The sequence below is a fragment of the Calidris pugnax genome, unplaced genomic scaffold, assembly GCF_001431845.1.
Source record: "Calidris pugnax isolate Ruff unplaced genomic scaffold, ASM143184v1 scaffold15, whole genome shotgun sequence".
Taxonomy (NCBI): Eukaryota; Metazoa; Chordata; class Aves; order Charadriiformes; family Scolopacidae; genus Calidris; species Calidris pugnax.
Genome location: NW_015090774.1, coordinates 9,465,666 through 9,487,992, shown reverse-complemented (window position 1 = coordinate 9,487,992; position 22,327 = coordinate 9,465,666). Strand labels below are relative to the sequence as shown.

Here is a 22,327-nt window from a genome sequence, read left to right as displayed (position 1 = left end):
GGTATTACAGCTGCACACCAATCCAAATGACTGAGCTTCAAAATAACAGCAGCCTCCACCCAAAAACCAGAATTAGGCAACAAGTCAGATTTCTCAAACTATGGATAAAACACATATAGGACGTTAAAAGTTCACACTGTGTGTTTTCTATAGAAAGGAAGAGGGAACAATATTTCAAAAGATGAGGGAAGATGCAAGAAATCAAAACAGTAGAAAAAAGACCCAAAGTGGAGCAATAAAGAGCTGGATGGAAGAAAGAGGCTCGGCACTGTGATCAAAACTTACCTCTTGCTGTCAGATTTTATTATGCTAAAAAAAAAATTTTCTAAATTCTCTGAAACTACTTCTATAGCCATCTATCTAGTATCAGGATCCTTCTCTTCCATCCTAGCAAATATAACACAGGACATCTAGGATGTTGATTAGCTACTCCAATCCAGAAGATCAATAACACTTTATTCTATTTAATTCACTTCTCTCAAGCATGGGAAAATTTCTCACCTTGACCTTTCAATTCCTGGCCTCTAGATCAAATCAGCCTAAAATAGTGATTGAAAATGACATAACAGAAATACATTCCCAGTTTCAGAGCTAAGACTTCACACAGACAAATTGGGTATACAGCAGTACCTCCTCTGAAAGTTACAGTATAACTCCACATACGTGTCCCGGTATGTGTTGTCTAACACAAAATCACTACATACTGTGTCGCATAGAAAGCAGAGCACCTGAGGAAGTGTTTGAGCACCTTTTAAACTACACAATATTCATGATGTCATAGTATAAAAAGTATCTTCGGTAAGAAAGTCCTCAGTCTTTGAAATAGAGGTTAAATGAAACCTCTTAAACCTCTTGTACCTCAAATAACATTTTATCCTTACATACAAACTGAAATTAGGTAATAAGAGAATGACAAAAAAACATACAAAACTTGGAGAGGATCTATGGAGTCAGCTTTTGTGAAGCAGTATTAGTGAGATCTAGCAAATACTTTAATACAGTTAATTTCTTTTTGGGTTATTTATTTAAGAAAGGACAGAGATTGCAGTTCAGCTTTTTTGTTTCTTAAGAAACGTTTCCCAGATCTTATAACAAAGTATTTACAAATAAATGTTTACTTGTTTCTTAAGAAACGTTTCCCAGATCTTATAACAAAGTATTTACAAATAAATGTTTTTTAACATTTTTCTTTCGAAAATCCTCATTTATGGACAAAATATTTCATTTCGGACAAAAATATTCAATATCTTTAAATGCTAACATATACGGTGAATGAAGGAAAAAGCATTCAGCAAAATTAATAAAAAAATTGACTCTGAAAGTCTCACGACACTATTGTTTCCTTACAGAACTTCACGAAAATGTAAACAAAAATAATATTATGCTATCAAAATATAGATGATTCTTCATTTGTGATGTTTCCTATAGCTGTGCTTATGCACGGACTTTTTGGTGAATCGTGCCCAACTACAGCAAAGTAAAATGGACAAGACATTTATAATTATAAAGAGGCGAGAATGAGCAAGCAAAACATTATTCTTATATTAGATGCCTAGTGAAAGGAACAGACAGACATCCCTACATCTTCAAAAGCAAAAATATTTCCCCGACCAGAAATTTAATTATTGGAAGAAACAACAGCTGATTCATTAAACATTGCTGAGGATAAACCATTTATTAACCTGAAACTCATCCACATCAGATGACTGCAGAAAAAACATCACAAAGATGCCTTTAGCAACGTAATGAAGCTGTGAAGTCATACAAATTAAATTGTTGATCTTAAGAAACAAAACAAGCTTTCCAGCATATATGTATTTGTTTTTAAGCAACATTACTTTTCTTTTGCTCTTATAAACACACGTAACACAACAGCCTGTCACCAGATGATACTGACAGCAGTCATTTTCATGCAAGCCAAATTCTTAAGTACTACTTTGAGAATTTATCCAATATCAGGCCATGTCAAGCAAGAGTAAATTTCCATATTTTTAGCCAACTTTCTTTCCTTAACCTTCTTTATCATAAAAAGATTAGCAATTCTTGAGTGAAAAGTATTACCAAGAAGAAAACTGAGTAAGAGACAGTGTGCATGTGTGAATGTGTGCATGTTTCTGTATATCCGTATATACACACAGTGTGTGTGTGCACTTGTGTATGTATATAAGAAAAATACAAATTTTTAAAAAATCCAGGATATCGAGCAATCAAGATTATACAAATATCACACTGGGTCTTTGCTCCTTTCTTATACTTTATTCCTAACATTTATAACACAACAAGGATTTTCCTTTACCTCAATTAAGCAAGCCTTGATACAAATCCTGTTTTGCACCATGAAAACTCCCTTTGCAAGTCTTAGGTGAGGACCGCTCCCGTCAGCCCCTCAGGCGAGGCATAGCAGCTTGGCTCCACACAGCTCCAAGGACATGGGTTAACGCTCTAGTTTGACCTTGACACAGGCATAGTATAAAACAAACCCTACGCTAGATGTTGCTACATAGAAAATGCAATCTACCATAACATATCTTCATTTATGAAGAAATTTGAATCTCTAAAAATATATGTCAGTCAAAGGTATGTAGCATCTATAAAGCCGATGAACAGCAACATACAAAGTCTTCCTTCCCACCACACCTCTGAGACGCTGCCATTTCCATTTGTCCTAAAATTGATCTGTAGTTGGGTATCTTTATTTCTTAGAGTTAAAAATCGGTTAATTCAAATTTTTTATAAAAAAAAAAAAAAAAGTGAAAAAAGGAATGGTGACACTGAGACCTACTTTTTGTCTTTCACATAAACCAAAACCTGAAGTTCTCCGAGATTTTAGAGTAAGGCCAGATCATATTTGCCTGCTTGTACTAAAAGACCTGTCAGTAAAAGGCTGCACGTCTCACAAAGCTAGCAGTCTACAAGTGACACTGCTGCAAAAGACAACCATAGGCAGTGCACTGTTACTAAAGGGCCATAAGCCTCAGCACTGTATCTCAAGGGAGACTTCAGACAAATTTTGTATTTCAGATTTGCTTATTTCAGCAGTGTTATTTTTATTAAATACTCAGGACCAGAATCTCGGTAAGACCAGGAAGAGACAACACTAAGCGAATGACAATAGTTTATCTATGTCAAACACTACGATATGACAATTGTTTGTGGCAGGGACTTAAACTCATGTGCAGAATCACCTTCACAAGTGCCAAGGAATATTAAAGATCCTATCTGACTGGCAGCTTCTCATCAAGGGACTGGCGTAGACGAGGAATCAGAGCCTAATCCCCATTGTGTGTTATAGGATATTGCCACTTTCACACTCCATGTCTGTCTCACAGAACTGATTCAGAGAGTAATTACAGCTCAGATAAGCCTTTTCTGGAATACGTGCAATTAATTCTCCTGTTAAAAAAGGGGAAAGAAGCCTGACACTTTAATAATGTTTAAGTACACCTAATCTATTTCTTTTCTGCTCCTAATGTTTCCTAAATATGAGGAAGAAAGAAGATTTGAAAGTACTTAGGACTGCCTGTTCTTATATAAATAATCCACAGGTCAGTAATATCCTCTCATAAAATAGCCAACATAAAATAATACTACAAACCAGCAGAATGTAGAGCAAGTGGGTAATTGGTGTAAAAATTAAACTAGAATATTTTGGTTTTTAATATAAGGACTATTATTCTTTTCAAATAGGAAATAACTAATTTCTTTACAATTTCAAGGGTGACTTTTTTAAAAGCTTGAAAATAGAGTGGACTAATCAAAAATTTCTTTCTGCTAAAATTCAAAAAAATGGCACTCACCATGAGCTCACTCATTTATTTTTCCAAATCTCTCTCTTAGCCTGTCAAAACAAGTTGTGATTCTAGGACTGTACAATTCAAGGCATCTATATTGGCATAACTACATTTCGAGGTGATTTTCATACTTAATCTGAGTGTCTTCCATAAACAGTTCATCAGTAGGATTCAAGTGCATCTCAGGCTTTCTGTTACACTTCAAAGCTGGATAACAAGTACTCATCTTCATGATACTTCAGAACTACAGCAAATGGCTAATTGCCCATTATTGAAATCAATCTACAGGAAAGAACTAAGCTTGGCATCATTCTGCCCTCTAGAAATACACTATATTTAGGAGGAAAAGAAACAACCAAACCCAAACAGAAAAAAAAATCAAAACCACCAACAAAAGCCCCCCCACCAAACACCACAAACCTGTCTCCCCTCCTCTCCAAATAATTTAACATAAGTTTTGGACAAGGAGGTAGAACTTGTTTACAATTTGCAAAGATAAAACAACAAAAAAAGAGCACTTATGTTTTGTTGAGCTGATTCTAGAATATCTACTCCTAAAGTATTAATTTCTACGGCTTGAGGTACAGCTCCCTTAGCTAGCACTGTACCCGGCTATTCCATAAATGTAAAAAGTCTAACATTTGATAAAGAGCCACTTCCACAACAGAAAAATACCTCCACCAGCTGGGCTATAAGGCGGATTAATTTCCTGATCTAATTTTGCCTCCAGTTCCACTCGGAATCCACCGAAACCACCTCACTACATTTTTCATTTCAATGGGACAACACACATGACTCAAGTTACACAGGGACATCAAGGTTGAAAGGATAATGTTGTTAATGCTCATATTTCAGTGTTAATACTGCTGTACCAATGACAGCAGTAGAACAAATGTTACTGTAAGCAGCACTCAGTTATTTTTGCCACTATACCATGAAAATATTTTCTGCTAAAGTTCTCCTAAGTGCTCACACTGCAATGGGAAAAGATTGATGTGAAAGGTACATGTAGATGCAGTTTCAGGGGCAGAGCTTGGTAGAAGACAGCTGAGGTTTCAAACATCTTTCTGTGTCCAATGAAAACAGAGACTTTTTTTTTTTTTAAATTTTAGCGGGAGGGGGGAAGACAACAGGAGCAAGTGAATGACTCCTTTTGCCAAAGCCTGCAGAATGGACTCTCTTTCTTTGTTTGATTATCTGGATAAGAGGATATTTTCATGAACGAGTACAGCACTGAGACAAAGCAATGGTCTGAACCCAAATTTTAAGTTCCTGCTTAGGTTCACCATTTCCAAAGAAACGCAGAGCAGTTTTGGGTGCCTGACATCTTGGAAGCCAAACTCTCCTCAAATTCCTGAAACAGGTACTTTCAGGAGATAATGAGAGCATAGAGGAATTAATTCCACTGTTCTGTCTACATATACTTATTCCTCCAAAGATACCAGACACAATTCTGGTGACCAAGGGAGTCAATCCAAAATTATCACTAAAAAGAGAACAAACCTCCCAAAATGGTGAGGGACTACTTTTCTAAGTTGTTCTTTGTTTGCTCAGAGGCAGGTGAGGGCTCCTTGCATTTTTTCTTTTGTACCTGGGTCTTGTAGCTGAACATCTAAACACCTATTTTCATTCCTCAAAGATTTACCGTTTCTCCCTTCAAGAGCTAGATAGCAATTAGGACAGAGAACAGTTGCAGATGCTCTGAAGGTTCATCAGCTTACAGCAAGTCAGCTCACGCTCCACTGATGTTTCTCACCCTCAGCTGTGTTCAAGGTCTCCTTCATAAGTACTTATATGTGGTAGAAATACTTGAAATAATTGAATCTTTGAAAATTTCAATAATATTTTAAAAATACTTGAAAACTTTAAAAAAATCAAAGGGGGGAGGGGAAGACTGCTAGAAAACTCTAGAAAACAAGCTAGAGAAAATAAAGGAACAAAAGCTCCTTGAGAGCCAAAATCTACCTGAAGTTCACTTTCAGTTAGTTGCAGAGTTCTGCAGAAAAACTAATTAATGAAGGGTTTTAAATCTACATGGAAGCATCCAACTTAAACACAAAAACAGGAGGAAAGTACAGATTTTCATATACTTCTCTCAAAGTATAAATCTGACTCCCACTCAAATTGATTTTCATGTTAAAATGCTATCTCTGAATTAACATCAGGACGCCAAGATTTTAAGACAGGCAGGTTGTTTTTACAGCTGTTGTATTTCCATATTCAGAATGACAATGTCCTGAAAATGGGTTGCCCTAATATAAAAGAATTGAAATGGTAGTTATCAGTTAAATGCTACATCTCCAATATATTGTAGCTAAATGAAAAGGTGTACAGTTTCATTAGCCAAAATTACTGTGCTACTTATCTTTGGTAAGCATTCACTTCCCTATTATTTACAGTCGCACAAATGCATAAATAACTATAGGATTTGCAAAATATATTAAAGCGTGTTTTGCATCCACGTTTAGCTGATTTTATACGCGAATAAAACATTTTTATCAGCTTTTCTAACAATCATTTCAAATTTACTTCATTTTTAACAGCTCTAAAAAGAGATCTCACTTTCCCTTAACAATCCACTGCATGGAGCTCCTTAAAGCACCTCAAGCAACGAGGTGCAAATCACACGAAGCTCCCATTGGGAAGGCAGAGAAACACAAAAAGGGCACTGCAATGACCACCCAGCACCTGGAGTGGCTTCCTTAGCCCACAGGATGGTGCATGAAACTGCAGTAGGAACCTCCCCCGAGGGTCTGGGGCTCTGCAAAAAGCCCCAGAGCAAACCAGAGAGCGGAAATCCTGAGTGTATCTTTTGACAGGCTTCAGTGTTTGGTTGCATCAAGGCGGCCGGGCCCAAGGCACCTCCATGAAGAGGACACAGGATGTCCTATGCAATAGGTGGTGGCCCGAGGGACTGGAGCCCTGATGCTCTTCAGAGGACTTCAAGTTGCATCCTCAGCCTCATACAGGCTTGTTATAGGCATCAGGGAAACAACAGGGGCTCACTGTAAATACACTGAGGCTTTTTAAATGCATAAAATGAAAACCATGCTTGAAAAGAGCTGCTCCATAGCTGTCTAACTTCAGAGAAACCTCAGCTGAGTGGCTGCTTCCCCTGTTGGATTGCTAGACTTCAGTGATCTCATGGATGCTAACAAAATGATGCAGTCACTTTCTTTCCAGAAGACTGTCAAAACGTTCAATTTCTGGCACAAGTTCTAAGTGTGTTTTTAGTAAGGTCTTTTACTAGATTGTCATTTTCATTCTAGCTCTTCTAGAAATCCTGGGAGCTCTTACAACATCACACCTTTAAACAAACAAAATCCCCAACTTTTAACAGATAAATAGTATTGCAGGAGAATACATAGTAGAGATTAAAAAATACAGAGATGGCCAAAACGAGTACATTGACTCCATATTTACATGCCTCATGCACAGAAATCCTTTTTTCCAACCCTGTAGCACCCACTACCCTCTTTTTCTGTACGTTTCATAACTTTAAGTCAAGCTTCTGGCATGTTCATCTCCCAATTTGTCTTTATTTAGTCCGATAGGAGAAAATGAGATATATCGAGTCCTTTAAAAACTTAATTTCAAATGACTAAATGTGGTCTCAAGAATCCCACCCCACTCTCTTTCACAAGTCTTAGATTATCCAAACTGAAGTCAGTTAATCATGCATTAAAACCATGATACTTACTTTCACCCATCTGGAAATCCTTATTTCATGACCCTAGGATGATGTACTTTCCTGTCTATTATGAGGTATAAGAACTAAATTCCCTGTGGGACTTTTTTCTGCAACTGTCATATATACAGATGAACTTTGACAACAGTTAACAGCAAATGAGCTACAGCTCACTGTATCAATACAGGATCATTTTACACTGACAAAATTGTCGACCAGTTAAATAGCATATGTTCTGAACTAGACTGATATAAAATTAATGCTCCAGGAACGCGCAGAAGCTAGATGTTCCCCGTCTCCCATTTTGTCTTTAATTTTAGATAATAATTACATAATACATCATTTCTTAATGTAACCAAATGTGAAACAAAGAATATTGATGATCCGTATTTATTTTGTAGATGTTAATATAGCAAAGGAATCTTTCATCCTTGAGCACGATTACATTTTTCCCATGCAACTTGAAACAGCTATTTGTTGGTGGTTCTGGTTAGTATATAAAAGAAACAGTAATGGATGGAGCTGATTCATTCTGCCCAGGTTCTGAGCTAGCCACCAGGCATGAGACAGAAAGACAAAAAAGCCCCCTAAGTTACATCAGATAATTAAGATCTAATAAGGGAAACATCACCTCCTCACAAAGGGTGTTTATACAAAATCCTAGGTGCCTGCACACCTGCAGCTTCCATGGAAGTCATGTATGTCCTGAATGTGGTGACCCCACATGCTTTCTCTGTTGAGTTTCTGTGTTTGTGAAAGGGGAGACAAAAAAATATCTCCCCTTTAATTAAGAATACTGAAGACATACATGCTTTAATCATGTTCCATCAAAAATGAAATTTTAAAATTATATTAGTACAGTCTTAATAGCACAATAAAATGCATTTTCACATGTTTAGGTTTTTTAATTACCGTATCACATATTTTACCTCAGTCACTTGAGAGTATTCTGTCCATACTTAAAATGGTAGTATTCAAGCATTAGTAGCTCATACACTAAGGAAAAGTTCAGCAAGTGTAAGAATATTTATTATTTTATTTAAAGACATCTATTATGGATGAAAAAGTATTTTATTTTCGGCTGAACAATCGTTTAGATGTGAAAAGTAGCTCATGGGAGAAGTATTCACAATTCATCAGGACATGTGCATGGCCCTTCAAGATTTCTGGCATATGCGTACAGTGCTGTGCTACTTCTCTGCCTCTTTGATGCTGCAAGACAACTGTCAATACAATCTTTTAAAAGAAACTTCTATTAGCAGTGCATCTAGATGGTAGCCTCTTCAGAGGCTGACAAGTCCCTAGAAATGTACAGTCAGTGTTATCAGTGTTTATCTGAATGATTAACATAGCCTTAGGCCAGCTATTCCATAGTGTGAGTGAAATTGTATTTCTTTAGTTTCTGGTCTCAATGAGTGACATTATCAGGTAAATGAACTTTAAAAAAAAAAATTGCTTCTCCTGCTTACCAGCTCCTCACGAAGTTGTGCTATGAGTTCATCTCTCTCCTTTAGCTGCAGCTTTAGTACTGAGCATTCATCTTTTATTCCATCCTACAAAAACATCAAAAGAGATGTTATAATACGCTTAACCCTTTTACTTTGCTCTTGACAAGAAAAAGCTGTTTCACATAGCCTGAGATAATTAGATTCAAGTAATGAAACTCAGTTCTCCTTTTTCATGTGTTGCATTATCAATAACATATTCTAAGCTGCTGCATAAACAAATTAATGCATCCAAAGACATTACAGAGAAATATGAATAGCCCCCTGCACAGAAGTCCATTTCATTGTTTTCTGAATCTTTTAAGCATTTTTACTGGAGATGCTATCATGTCATTCCTTTTCAGTTAAGGAACGGCTATGAAATGTTATAATTTTATACACACAAAACAACATTAGAGAAACATCAATTTAGAAGCCATTATTGTGGAGCTCTTGATCTTAGAGAGGAGGAAAAAGAAAGCAGAACAGACATTCATAGGAAAAGGAAAGCACCCTTGCCACGCATACATCTTTTGTCCCACATCAGCCAAACCAGCAGCAATTGTGGTACGAACAGGGTGAAGGAAAGAACCTTAGCGATATAACTGTTGCCTATAATTTGACTTGCATGAAAATGAACCTAACAGCTGAGACTATAGGGAAGCCCAGGTCCATGGGGCAGTCTGCAAGCTGTCCCCAGGGTATTTTGTGACTTTGTGTAAGTCTGAATGCCTTCTTTGGAGATGAAATGTCAATTGCACTTTTGTCTTGTTCTGATAAACATCCAAGGGAAGAGTGAAATGACTGAGCTGTTGAAGAATAAACGCTCAACAAACCAGCAAACTGACTGACTGGTAGTACAACTATAAACGTAGCACTATATCTTTACGTACTTCTAGGACAGAGAAATATTCAATGTTTGATAAATTTACTGGTTTGGAGTATTATCATTTAAAAAATACCCCACACCCCATCCATATAAAAAACCAAACCAAAACAAAGATATCTGCACAACACTTTTGTCCTTAGTTTAAAAATAAGAAAATTGAACCACTAGCTAACAGATAATGAAGTATAGAAGTGCAGAATTTATTTAGACCAGGAAGAGATCAGGGGTTCAAAAGGGTAAAACCAGTGTCATAAACTTGAACTCTGTCAGCACTAACGCGTTTGCAACTCCACATGAACAGAGAAGAGACAAAAAAGTAAAGAGTGTGAAGTCCATTTTCCTCAGTACAATGTTCAGTTATAGTAATTACCTTTCAAAGTTATTATATTGTTCATCATTCACTCTAACAGAATTGGAAGAAGAAACAAGATACTCACACATAAAACCCCAATATTTACAACTGCAATAAAAAGAGATACTCAATTTCTGGCAGACAGATAATGAACCTGCTTACACACTACATCAGTAATATGTATAGATCTCCTGAAATATTCCAATTTAGTGCAAATTCTAGCTTTTTTCTATCTCCTTTAGGGAAAACCTTGTGGGAATTTCTCTTTGCTATACAGTATAGCAGCATTTCATTTTCACAATCTATGCCTCCCTTGGACTAGTCAGAGCTTGAGAAAGGTTTTGCCTCCCAGAGCTTCCCAAGACTTAAAAATCACAGTGCACCTCTCCCAACACAAAGCAGTCATGTACCCAGCTAGGTCTTCCTCGTCCACACAAGGGAATGACCTCTCCTGTGCTGCACACTTCTCCAGGCACTTAACTTCTATATTCCATGCAACAATTTTCTCATACAATATAGATCATAACTGTTGTTACAGTTTGGAGAAAAATATCTAGGGCTAAGGTAATTTTCCCTTTGTCTGGCTGCATATCAGCGAAACTCTGATTAACACTTGCCAGTGAGACATCATTCTTGTAAATCAATATGTCGCATTATCAGCTCCTATGCAAACAATTGCAGCTCAGTAAAAGCACATCCTGTAATTTCTGTGGGATCCACTGTGCTGGGATACTTGAGACTATGAGGGTTGGACCATATCCTTTATGCATTTGCCATCTTTAGAGAAAAGAATATCTGTTGTTTCCACCTCTTGCTTAAATAATTTTCTGTATTAAGATAAGCTAGAAGTTAGGTAAATATAACTGCAGAATGTAGGTGCTACAATCATTGCCACCAAACAGAAGACTTCATCTGTACCCAAGCATCTCAACAAGGACTGACTTTGACAGGATCGTCCCTGCAACTTGCTGCACAGGCACATCAATTTGTATGCAGGAGTTACCCAGATATGTCTAGTAAAAGGGAAAGGCTAGCAATTCTCAAAATGTTTATGTTATTGTTCAGAAAAAGAAGTAATAATTAACATAGTCTTCATCCCATCCACAACACTGGGGTTGCTGTTAGCAGAGTTCTTGTTGAACACAGAGTAGAATTAGGATTTTATAATCCCATTTTTCTGCATAGTATCTGCACAGACATCATCTGTTTGCAAATGCAAAACAAAAGGGAAAGGACAACTGTGCTTGGTGCTTCTTCTGTTTCAATTATATTTTGAGGATGTTTCCGCTGCAATACCAGCTGAGAACATGAATAGAAGAATGACAATACCATACAGGAATAAAAGACTAAAAAAGCAGTCAACTGCAGAAAGATTAGGTGGTTTCAATATCCCATACATCTGCATGAATGTAGTGCTAACTGAATGAAAAAATGTTATAGAACGAATTATCTGTTGCCAAACAGTGAATACAGTTCTTCCACAGTAGCACAGTGAGCTGTAGGCAATCCAGAAGACAGCTAGAGTGCTCAAGGATAACTTCTTAAACCAGGTAATAGAGAGTTCTACCAGAGGGGATGTGATACTGGTCACTAACGTAAGCGAGCCAATTGATGACGTAAAGATTGGAGGCAGCCTGAGCTGCAGTAATCATGCACTGGTGGAGTTCACAGTCCTGAGGGATATGGATCAGGGGAAGAGTAAAGGCAGGACCCTGAATTTTAGAAAAACCAACTTTCACCTCTTCAAGGAATTGATCAATAGGACACCCTGGAAAACTGCCCTCAGGGACAAGGAAGCAGAACAGAGCTGGCAGATCTTCAAGGATGCTTTCCACAGAGCACAAGAGCTTTCAATCCCCATGTGTAATAAATCATGACAGGAAGGCAAGAGACTGGCATGTCTGAGTTGAGACCTGCTGGTAAAACTAAAGGACAAGAAAGAAATGCACAGGCAGTGGAAGCAGGGACAGGTATCTGGGAAGAGTATAGGGATGTTGTGTAGGGACGGGATCAGGAAGGCCAAGGCACAGCTGGAGCTGAACTTGGCAAGGGACACAAAGAATAATAATAAAGGCTTCTATAGGTACATCAGCCAGAAAAGCAAGGTCAAGAAAGCATACTCCCCTCTGATGAGTAAGAGGAGAAGGCCGATGTACTCAACAAATTTTTGCCTTAGTATTCACTGCCAACTTCTCTTCTCACACCTCTTGAGTGGATCAACCACAAGGCAGGGACTGGAGAAGAGAATATGCTGGGGAGACCTTATTGCAGCCTTTCAGTACGTAAAGTGGGCTTACAAGAAAGATGGATACAGACTTTTTATCAGGTCCTGCTGCGATAGGGCAAGGGGTAAGGGTTTTAACCAAAAAAGGGTAGGATTTAGATAATATATAAGGAAGAATTTTTTTTACAATAAGTGTGGTGAAACACTGGCACAGGTTGCCCAGAGAAGTGGTAGATGCCCCATCTCTGGAAACATTCCAGGTTAGGTTGGACAGGGCTCTGAGCAACCTGATCTAGTTGAAGATATTTCTTCACACTGCAGGGGAGGTTGGACTAGATAACCTTTAAATGTCCCCTTCCAACCCAAACTATTCTATGATTCCACAATTCCAAGCTAGGGAATTAGAGAATGCTCCAAAAATCACGTTCTTGTGCAAGAGCCAAAATATGTCTGTGAAGGCTTGTGTAGAGGATACTAAAGAAGTAGCATGCAATTAAAAGGTACAGAGGCAGGAAAAGTTAGTGGAAGGTTCTGTTATTTATTAGTCCAGGGGCAACAACAATGCATAACAGATAGTGTAAATTCAGAAACAGATCACCTTTACTTTTTAGGAGGCCTGAAATGTTTAATTACCTACTGTGAAACTGTAGTGCAGTGCAAGGCTGCTATAGAAAGCCCAAGAATTTCATTGAGAAAAGCTTCTCAAGGTGAATGAGGAAGAAAAGACTTCATTTTTCACTATAAAATCCTTATTGGACTGTGTATCTGAAAACCAGAATTCTCTTCTATGGAATTGTCACAACAGACATCAAAGAGGAAAGGACTTGAAAAGGATGGTCTGCTTTTAGCAGAGCATGCAATCAGTGTATTCTGAGCCTACAGTGTAATTACAAAGCTGGAATAAACATTTCCCACCACAAAGCAGGGATTTTTAATATACTTTGAGTATTCTGAGGCTTCATGGTTCATACTCTTCACTACCTCCACATTCTAGTAGATATTTGACCAATGTATTCCTATATTTAGAAAAATAAGCTAATTTATGATGCTGGATATGATCACGAATGCAAAATATTTCTCATGTTTTTGCAGCCCTCATGGTATTTATATGACAGAATAACAGATTGGCATATAAGTATAGCTGAGTTCAAATGCCAACAAGAATAAATTAAATGACCACAGATTTACGATTCTGCAAGGTAACATTTACCATTCCTAGTTACTAAATCCATATCCTCAGACACTCTGGCTCCTTATTGTTCAGCAAAAGGAGTTTATACCTGCATATTATATCAAAGCTATCAATGAAAACATTGATGCTGTGAAAAAATATTAGTCAACACTCCAAATAATTGAGTCATATGCTCTATGTATGTGTTCATAAGTTACCTGTATACCTTATTATTTTGAAGCCATTTTGTTGAGTTTAATAAATTATACGTACTATATATTACATACAGTATTACATATTATAATTATATTCTCATTATTTTTATTAACATTGTTCATTAACTCATTATGGAAAAAAAAAAAAAGATAAGAATTCTGTTCTCCATTGCAGTAAGCATGTTCATAAAAGGAACAAGACTTTCCAAGACACTGCAAATACCTGATAAAAAGACAAATCAACAGCTCATTCTTAAAGAGAACTGTTCTATACAGCATGCTCTGTAAGTAAAATGCTGCATCTTCAAACTACTTTCTGTTATTAAATGGAGGTAATCAAAAAGGTTTGTAGTCTAAATTCCAGGTGTACTTCATAAAAATGTAAAAGCATCTGTGTGTAAAGTGTCCATTGTATTTTCCTCCCTTATATTCTCTGATTTTATAAAAACATCCAGGATTTAGCTCTATATTCGCTATGGATCTGCTGTTATTATTGTACATGCTTACGGGCAGAATGTTCTTCAAATTATCATTTTTCTACTTCTTCAAATTATCATCCTTTTATTTATTTTCAGTTGTTGTCTATGACAGTGGTTGCTATGTCTCAGTGCTAGTATTTTCCTATTTTTGTTTAATTCTGTCCATCTGGGGAAACGCTAAACATAATAGCAAATCTGTTTCTCATCAGACGAGGTCACAAGATGACAAATTGTACTCTGTGCATGAAGACAGTTGCACTAGGTTATGCATAAAGACTAAAAACCATAATCATTTCCATTTTGAAAACTCATATTGTACCTCTTCAGACTTTGGAACAAATAGGCATATTGTGCTTACTGTAATCACAGTGCTATAAACAGAACTAACCAAGTATTATGGAAGATAAAGTTACTGCAATTTTACTTTGATACTAAACAAAATATGCTGCCAAAATAGTACCATAAAATTAGAATATTATAAAACTCATTTGATAAATGTGTTGCATTTCTGATGCTAAGCAGATTGTTTACCAACTTAGGGTAATGCAAAAATCAGCAATTACTTAGGGTGGAGTTTCTTTAAAAATATCCTGGAACAAACCAAACCAAGAAATTTAAAACTGAGTAGTAGGTTCAGAAAGCTACATAAACTCCCTAATATTTGAAGCTTCCTCTAAGTTATGAAGCAGATTCATTCAAAATTAATAAGTTTCTGGAAAGCTATCTAGAACTTTCAAAGACAGATTATTTTAACATGTACAGGGATTTTATGCCAGCAGTGTAGGAGTCTAGACTGTGTACAGGGTTACGGATGTCTTTTACAGTTCACTTTATACCACCTGGCATCTGAGAAGTACCACATACTTCTGTGGATCTTACTGGAAATTTGTAAAGAAGCACCATTATCTATCTCCAAACTGAGACCCCCACTTCTGTTAACATATATCATGCTGACACACACATTTTTATTAAAAGAAAAAGCATGTACCTATTTGAGATTATTGATGTGCGTAGACTTCTGGATATTACAGATTGTGTTTTCAGAACATTTTTTTGGTCAGATTATTAATAGATTTATTGGCTATTATTATTATTGTTTTAATGGTAGTTTTAATGGTCTTAACATGAGGCAAAGAACCTGAGACTGCATTATTTGTTTCAGGTGTCAAAATCAAGTCAGTAGTCCATCTTTGAGAGCTGGTCCCCTGATGTATTTACACCATGATACTGTATGTACAGGGTATGACTTTCCACTGCTTTATTTTCCCTTTCTGTGCTCGCTCTAGCTCTACATACTCTATCAATTTATATCTGTCATATCAATTCCTTTCAATCATGCCAAGAGAGAAATGAATTGGTTGGCTGCAATTCTTCATATGTGCAAAGCACACTGGTTTTGCTTCTACGGCTCATCTGTTGTCTTGGTGCTGTGCCAGGCCAGTTAGTCTTGGCTGGAGTCCTGACAAAGCTCCCAAAGAGCAGCCTCTGACTGCAGGCAATGGTCACACTTAACTCTCCTGCTCCTCACGTCACACTGCTGAGCCAGCTGCTGCTCCGGCTCAGCACAAGGATGAGGGCAAGTCCACACTTCAGAAGATCCTCCTAAAGTACAACACAGCACCGCAAAGCAATCTCCCAAGCCCACTTCAACTCAACAGAAACAGTCTCGCTTCCAGTTCCAGTAGGAACAAAACAAATCAATAAAATCCTGAATCAGCTTTGGAAGCTATGGTCATATTAGAAACAGAGAGCATTACAAACATCTTCTCTCAGTGCAACTACAGCATTCAAGTGACATAACTAAAGGAACAGATCCATATTTCATTTCTTGATCAAGAAATCAAACGGAGTTTGGGGAGGACAGGATCTGATCTTATAATGATAAATAAGGGTGATTAAGCTCCATAAAATCTTATGCAATTCTATAGCATGTACCACCTAAGTTCAATTACACAGAATGTGTCAATAAATATTTTACTGGAACAATTTAGGGCAGCTATATCCATCTGAACAATTCAATTGATATTTTACTATGAAGGTAACACTCAAAAAGACTATGTAGGCTATGCTACTTTAACCTCAGACATTTATGAACACAGAGCTAAATAGACAACATTTTCTTCATAGCAATCCAATTGTCAGTTAACTGTGAAATATAGATTGAGCAAATTAAAGAGTTTTTTTGCTTCAGCTGAATTTTGCTCTCTTCAGCAGCAATAATAAAAAGCATGGAGTTTAAAGGAGTGGAACTTGATTAATAAACTGCAAAACATAAAACTGAACGATCATATCAGGTGAAGCCCAAGATTTATCTAACCTGCAGAAATTGTGAACAGCAGCCAGGAGCGTAAATGTGTAGCAAACATATAAATGTATTTTTTCCTGATATAACCACTCCATTTAGTCTCTCCTTAGGGTACTTCCTGAGCCAGAATTCATATAGACGGTACCACACCTCCTCTGGTGGTATCACTAAAATTATACATTCATTAAAACAAAACAAACCAACCAAGCAAAACAAAAACCCCAACCCCCCAAACCTTTCTTTTGTTTCAAACATGCTGCTGAACACTGTCATTGTTCCCATCATAGAAAAAGCCAGGAGTATTTCCTATTCATCTTCTCTGTGTCTCCCATAGTTTTACAGGTCTGCGTGCTTACTGTACAACTCCTGTCATCTCTCTTTGAAGCTTGGGAATCGTGTCTATATAACCTCCTTTCTTACATAAATCAGCTCGTATCTCTGAGCAAAACCCATGATTTGCCTTTTCTAGTTGCACTCTATCATTCAAACTGGGTAATCAGGATTCCATATAGCACTCGAGCAGAGACTTAGCGACCCATTCACACAACTGTACTATGGTATTTTGGTTCGCATTAATTTTTAAGTACTTATTCAAAATAATTCTTAAGGGCCCAGAATTACAGAAAAAAAAAAACCTCTTATCTTCTCCATTTTCTGTAGAAGGGGAAAAAAATGCCATCACAAACCCTTCCACAAAACTAAAATCATAGTCACAAACTTCAAAATAAACAAACTTTGGAAACAATGACCCTATATCTAATTCATCAACAGCCCTGCAAAAAGAATTAAGAATAATTACTTAACAATACTTTTTGTGATTTTGATTTTGTTAAGTACAAAGCTGGTGTTTTCAGAGAACTATCCACAACATCTGAAAGATCTCCTTCCTCATTTAGAAAGATAGGTTTGTTCTTCCCTATATCTATTCTTTTTTGTCTGCTGACATTGAATCTCAACTGCCTTTCATCTTTAAATCATTTGCTATGATGAGATCTTTCTGTAACATTTCATACTCCATTTTAATTCTGATTATTTAGGACCCTTCTGAAAGTATAATTCTTCCTTTAATAAATGACTACTTACATCTTTTGTACTCTACACCTAATCTGCCATTAATCCAAGAGAAGACTTCCCCACTAATCCTCTTATTTTTTAAAAGCCTTTGATGAAGGGCCTTGTTGAAAGCTTTTTGGAAATTGACTTAACTACACAAAACAGATCATTCTTATTCACGTGTTGATGACTCTTCCAGCAGACTTCTGAGGTATGATTAAAATCTCAGAAAGTCAAGTCTGTTCTTCTCCATTTATTATATTCATTCATGGGCCAACTAAATCTATTTTCCAGAAGAGGAAATTTAATTGATAACAAAGTCAGATTAAAAAAAAACTTTTAAAAAACCCAAACACATAATTTATACTTTTTTTTTTTTTTTTAACAATAAACTTATTTGCTAGGAGGGTTCCCTACAGAGTAATTATCTTTCAGCATTGCAAATTCTCTGGAAGACCTCATGGCCACTTATTAAATTGAAGAAATTCTTTTATAATCAGGGTGGAGGTTTTATTGTTTGGTTTGGTATTTTGGCCTTGCTTATTTTATTTTTACATTAAGATGTAAACATGAAGTTCAGCAACCTAATATCCCCCTATTAACCCACGTTATCATCAGGGAAAATTATCCTATTCATATCTAATTTTTTGCCCTTGTATCAAATCAGCAAAACCAAAACCCATTCGCACTCTCAGATGCAAGCAACCTTAATCACGCAGTATATAAAGACTGATTCACATCAAAGAATATCCATAAAAATCTATAACCTTGTGCAGATATATTTTCACTCACAATTGAAATGCAGCCACTTTTTCACTGCTATGTCACAGTTTCTTTCTGCCAAGCAGCATGACAAAACCATTTAGGCCAAGAAGTAAAAATATCTGCCAACTGCTGCATTTTTATAAAAGTTTCATCACCACCAAGCCAGTCAATGCACTTCTTCATATTCAGAGAATAATGCCTTACACAAAACCTCATTTCTTTAAATGGAAGGAAACTGAGTCCAAAGCAGATCCTGGCTCCCTGGGAAGGAGATCAATAGCAAAGTTCCTTCTGGCTCCAACACAGCACAGGCCACCAAGCTGAAGTTTCCCGAGTCTGCTGTAGTCTTATACTATCATATAGGACAGCATTTCCAATATTTTATGTTGAATTCAATATTTATGCTTTAAAAAAAATTAAAGTCTCTCCTGCCTCTTGGAATCACAAGAAAATTTTAGATAGAAGGCAAGAAGGGCCTTAAAAAAATAGTGGCTTCAGCTTTTCCACTTGTGAAGAAAAATCTAACAAAAATCTCTTGTGTAGAACAAACAAAAAACAAAATATATTTTAACATTTTCCAGTTACTAGTTTTAAGTCAAGTCAAAATTTTCTTTAGGATCCAAATAAAAGTAACTTTAGATTGACCAGGATGATTCAGGGAGGAAACCAATTAAATTCTTAGATCTTCCAAACACATACAAATTGACAGAAGTAGTCTTATTAAATGCTCACAAGAGAATAATAAAGTGGAAGCAATCCAGTCAGCTCTGCTTGAGGTTATAATAATGAAAATAACATGTAATTCCCGGAAAATTTCTAGGATCAAAAGTACAAATGTTTGTCCATTCAAATAACAAATGCTCACAGAATTAACAATGGTATACAAGTTACCATTAAATACAATTTAGCGCAGGTCTGGTAGAAGTGAGAAAAACATGAAAGCTCATGGTGACGGGGTATCTGGTATTTAGGATTATTATTAAATAGGGACAAATATTTAAAAGTATTCAATTTATATAAGATGTCTTAGTGAGAAAGAATTCATAAATTCTTCATGCATCGCATGTTTTATCTTTGTATGAAATGGGAAATACATTATACAGATAAATGGAACTTCTAAGGAAAGAAGTGTCAAAAGAGTATATAGACTAGTAGAACAGCAGAGGACACGCAAATATACTTTGGAAATAACAAGTTTAGCCCAGATTAATCTAAACATTTCCTTCACTATTTTGGACTCTAAAATTTCGTTTGAACACTAATACTTTGATCGAAATAATTAATTCTAAAGACCACCTCTACTCAGGTGGGTAGGTCAGAGAAAAAGCTGATTTAGAAAATCCCTATTACCTAATACATGTTAAGCACAGTACCATATATAAAGAATAATACTATTTTGCAGGTAGGTAGGCATATGTCCATTTGTAACTTCTAATAAAACTTTGATTTTGACTGTTTGACTACCTTATCCTGCAGCAGTTTTTAATTGCTCATCAACAAGAAAAGCATGAAAACAAGCCTACTATTAAGTAGAGTACAAAGGGTCTGCACCTTCTTTGCTAAATATTTATAGGAACCAATATTTATTTCATTCCTTAAAAAGATGCCTAAAAATTTCCCATTATCTTATGCTGCTAATCATCCTGTATAAATTCCCGCATTCCAGTTTAAACATTGTTATTTCAGTGAGTAACTGAGTAACTAATAATTAGTATTCTGGTGTTCTGATGTTATCAATGAGATCAAACTAGTGCCAAGATTAACAATTTCAAAAAAAAGGCATAAAATCCAGCAAAATTCTATTTCTGTGCCCCAGTCTGAAACAAATTCTTCCCAGAGACAGTTCTAGAGTAGTTATCCAAATCAAATGTTGAGAAACTAGTACCTCTGAAAAGGTCACAGACTCTCCCCTCCCACAACTGGGGATCTATTAAAGGATGAATAAATTAAAGTAACTTTTAAACACATAATATGAACTACCTTTTCAAAGGCATATTTATTTTACTTTATGCAATTTTTTCCCCTAGATTATTAAAAGAACACTGCAAGTATTGAGGCAACCATGCATTTTTAAATATAATGAATTTGTTGACTTTGTTATACTTTAGAGGATTACAAGTTGCTTTCTTATTTCCCCTTCCACCTTCAAATTCCGATATATAAAATATTTTGAACTATGAGTAGTTTTCAGTTGTAGATTCCAAATACTTCCATATGAAGATGTCCATGCCATCTCCTTTTTATGTTTTATTTTTTCCAAAGTAGGAAATTCAGAGATACAAAAAAGAGGCAAACATTTGCCTGGGCTACCCAGAAGAATTTGCAGCTTTCTGCCTATCAAAAAGGACTCCTTTGTTCACATCACATAAAAAAACCATATAAACATGAATATTGTGTTAAAGTCTAATAAAATGTCTACCCATGCCCTTATTCATTCAAATTAAAAAAAAAAAAAACAAAAAACAAACAAATAAAAAAACAAAAACCCAACTGACATGTAGTAGACAGAGGTCTTGGGCACCCATTTCTTCTATAAAACCACTGAGGTTTCATCTCTTCCTACCAGGTAGGCAAGAGCAATTCTGAATTACAGTGAACATACTTCACACTAAGTACAGATATATAGTCGATCACTGTAATTCTCACTTATATAAATAAATATAAGTTTCATGGTGACGGAAGAAAGTGGGGTTTTTCAGTACATATCTTATCAAAAGGATAATTAGCTGTATTTAATTTCTATTGAAACTATTCATGCTACTCATTATTTTGATGCTTTCAATGCAATATTTTGCTTTCTTTTTTTCTTCAAGTGGTTACATCAGCTTCTTATATTCTCTAAAAGAGAATCCTGAATTTCTCAAGTCAATGTTCAAGCTAGGTGAAACAAACTATAAAGAAAAATAATAACTAAAAAAAATAAATCTGACAAGATGTAACTAGTCCCTCACAAACTACATACCCAATTATTTACTGACCTTAAATGAAAATGCATTTTTTATTTCAGAGTAAACCCTTGTTCAATCAATGTGACATTTTGCTAGTTTTTAAGCAGCTACATCAATCTTTAAATACCACCAACTCTGCATACATTTAGAAAAATCTAATTTCTGGACTAACACTACAATCATTGCAAAAGAAAAGACATCTTTATCTTAATGAGTTCTTGAGCAAAAATAAATGAAAAAGGCTTTGTCAGATAACTGAGACAAACAAAATTCAGCTATCAGAGCACAGTGATGCTGCCATAGGACAATTGCAAAGATACTACAAAATTTAAGTCTCTTAAGACAGTACAGTACCAACTATAAATATCTACCCATTCTGGCCAGTACGGAAAAGAGTACAGTTTAATTAGTACAATACTCATTTGCCTAATAAACGTGTTAATACACAACTGCTCTTCCTGTTTCTGAGCTACCATGTACAGGGATATATAACTGTACTAAGCCAAGTGGAAATCAAATTCTATGCATAAAACAAAATAATATAGAAATAGAAAGGACTGGCTTTTGTTTGGATTGGTTTTTTATACTTAGATCCTCCTACATTGCACATTTTAAATTGGACTATTTCAGTATACAAGTCTTGCAGAAGAAGCCTGAACTATATAATTCCCTTTCCTAAAAATGAGCCAAGAATGTATTTAGGAGTACTACAAATCTGGCAGACAGTTTCCATAAAATTTTCCTCTGTATAAAGAAAAAAAAAAAAACAAAACAAAAATATGCTATGGGAAACAAAAATGGCCATCAAGCAAAGATATCTCGTTTGTTTCTTTGTAACCAAATAGCAGATTATCACTTTTTCTTTAAGACTGAAGCCAACTGGGGATTTTATAACAACATATCTTGTCACTTTCAAGTGTTTATTTCATTAGAAAAATGTTCTCAACCTTTTTGAATAAAAAT

At 35.9% G+C, this 22,327-nt stretch overlaps 1 protein-coding gene across 2 annotated transcripts in view; it reads right to left on the bottom strand.

Annotated features, from left to right (window-relative positions):
- CCSER1 (coiled-coil serine rich protein 1) overlaps nucleotides 1-22,327 on the bottom strand; it is a 690,045-nt gene that overhangs the window by 309,277 nt on the left and 358,441 nt on the right. For both annotated transcript variants that reach the window (XM_014943378.1, XM_014943384.1), the window contains one exon: nucleotides 8,949-9,032. In XM_014943378.1, the coding sequence (XP_014798864.1) occupies nucleotides 8,949-9,032 (84 nt within the window). The remainder of the gene's footprint in view (nucleotides 1-8,948; nucleotides 9,033-22,327) is intronic.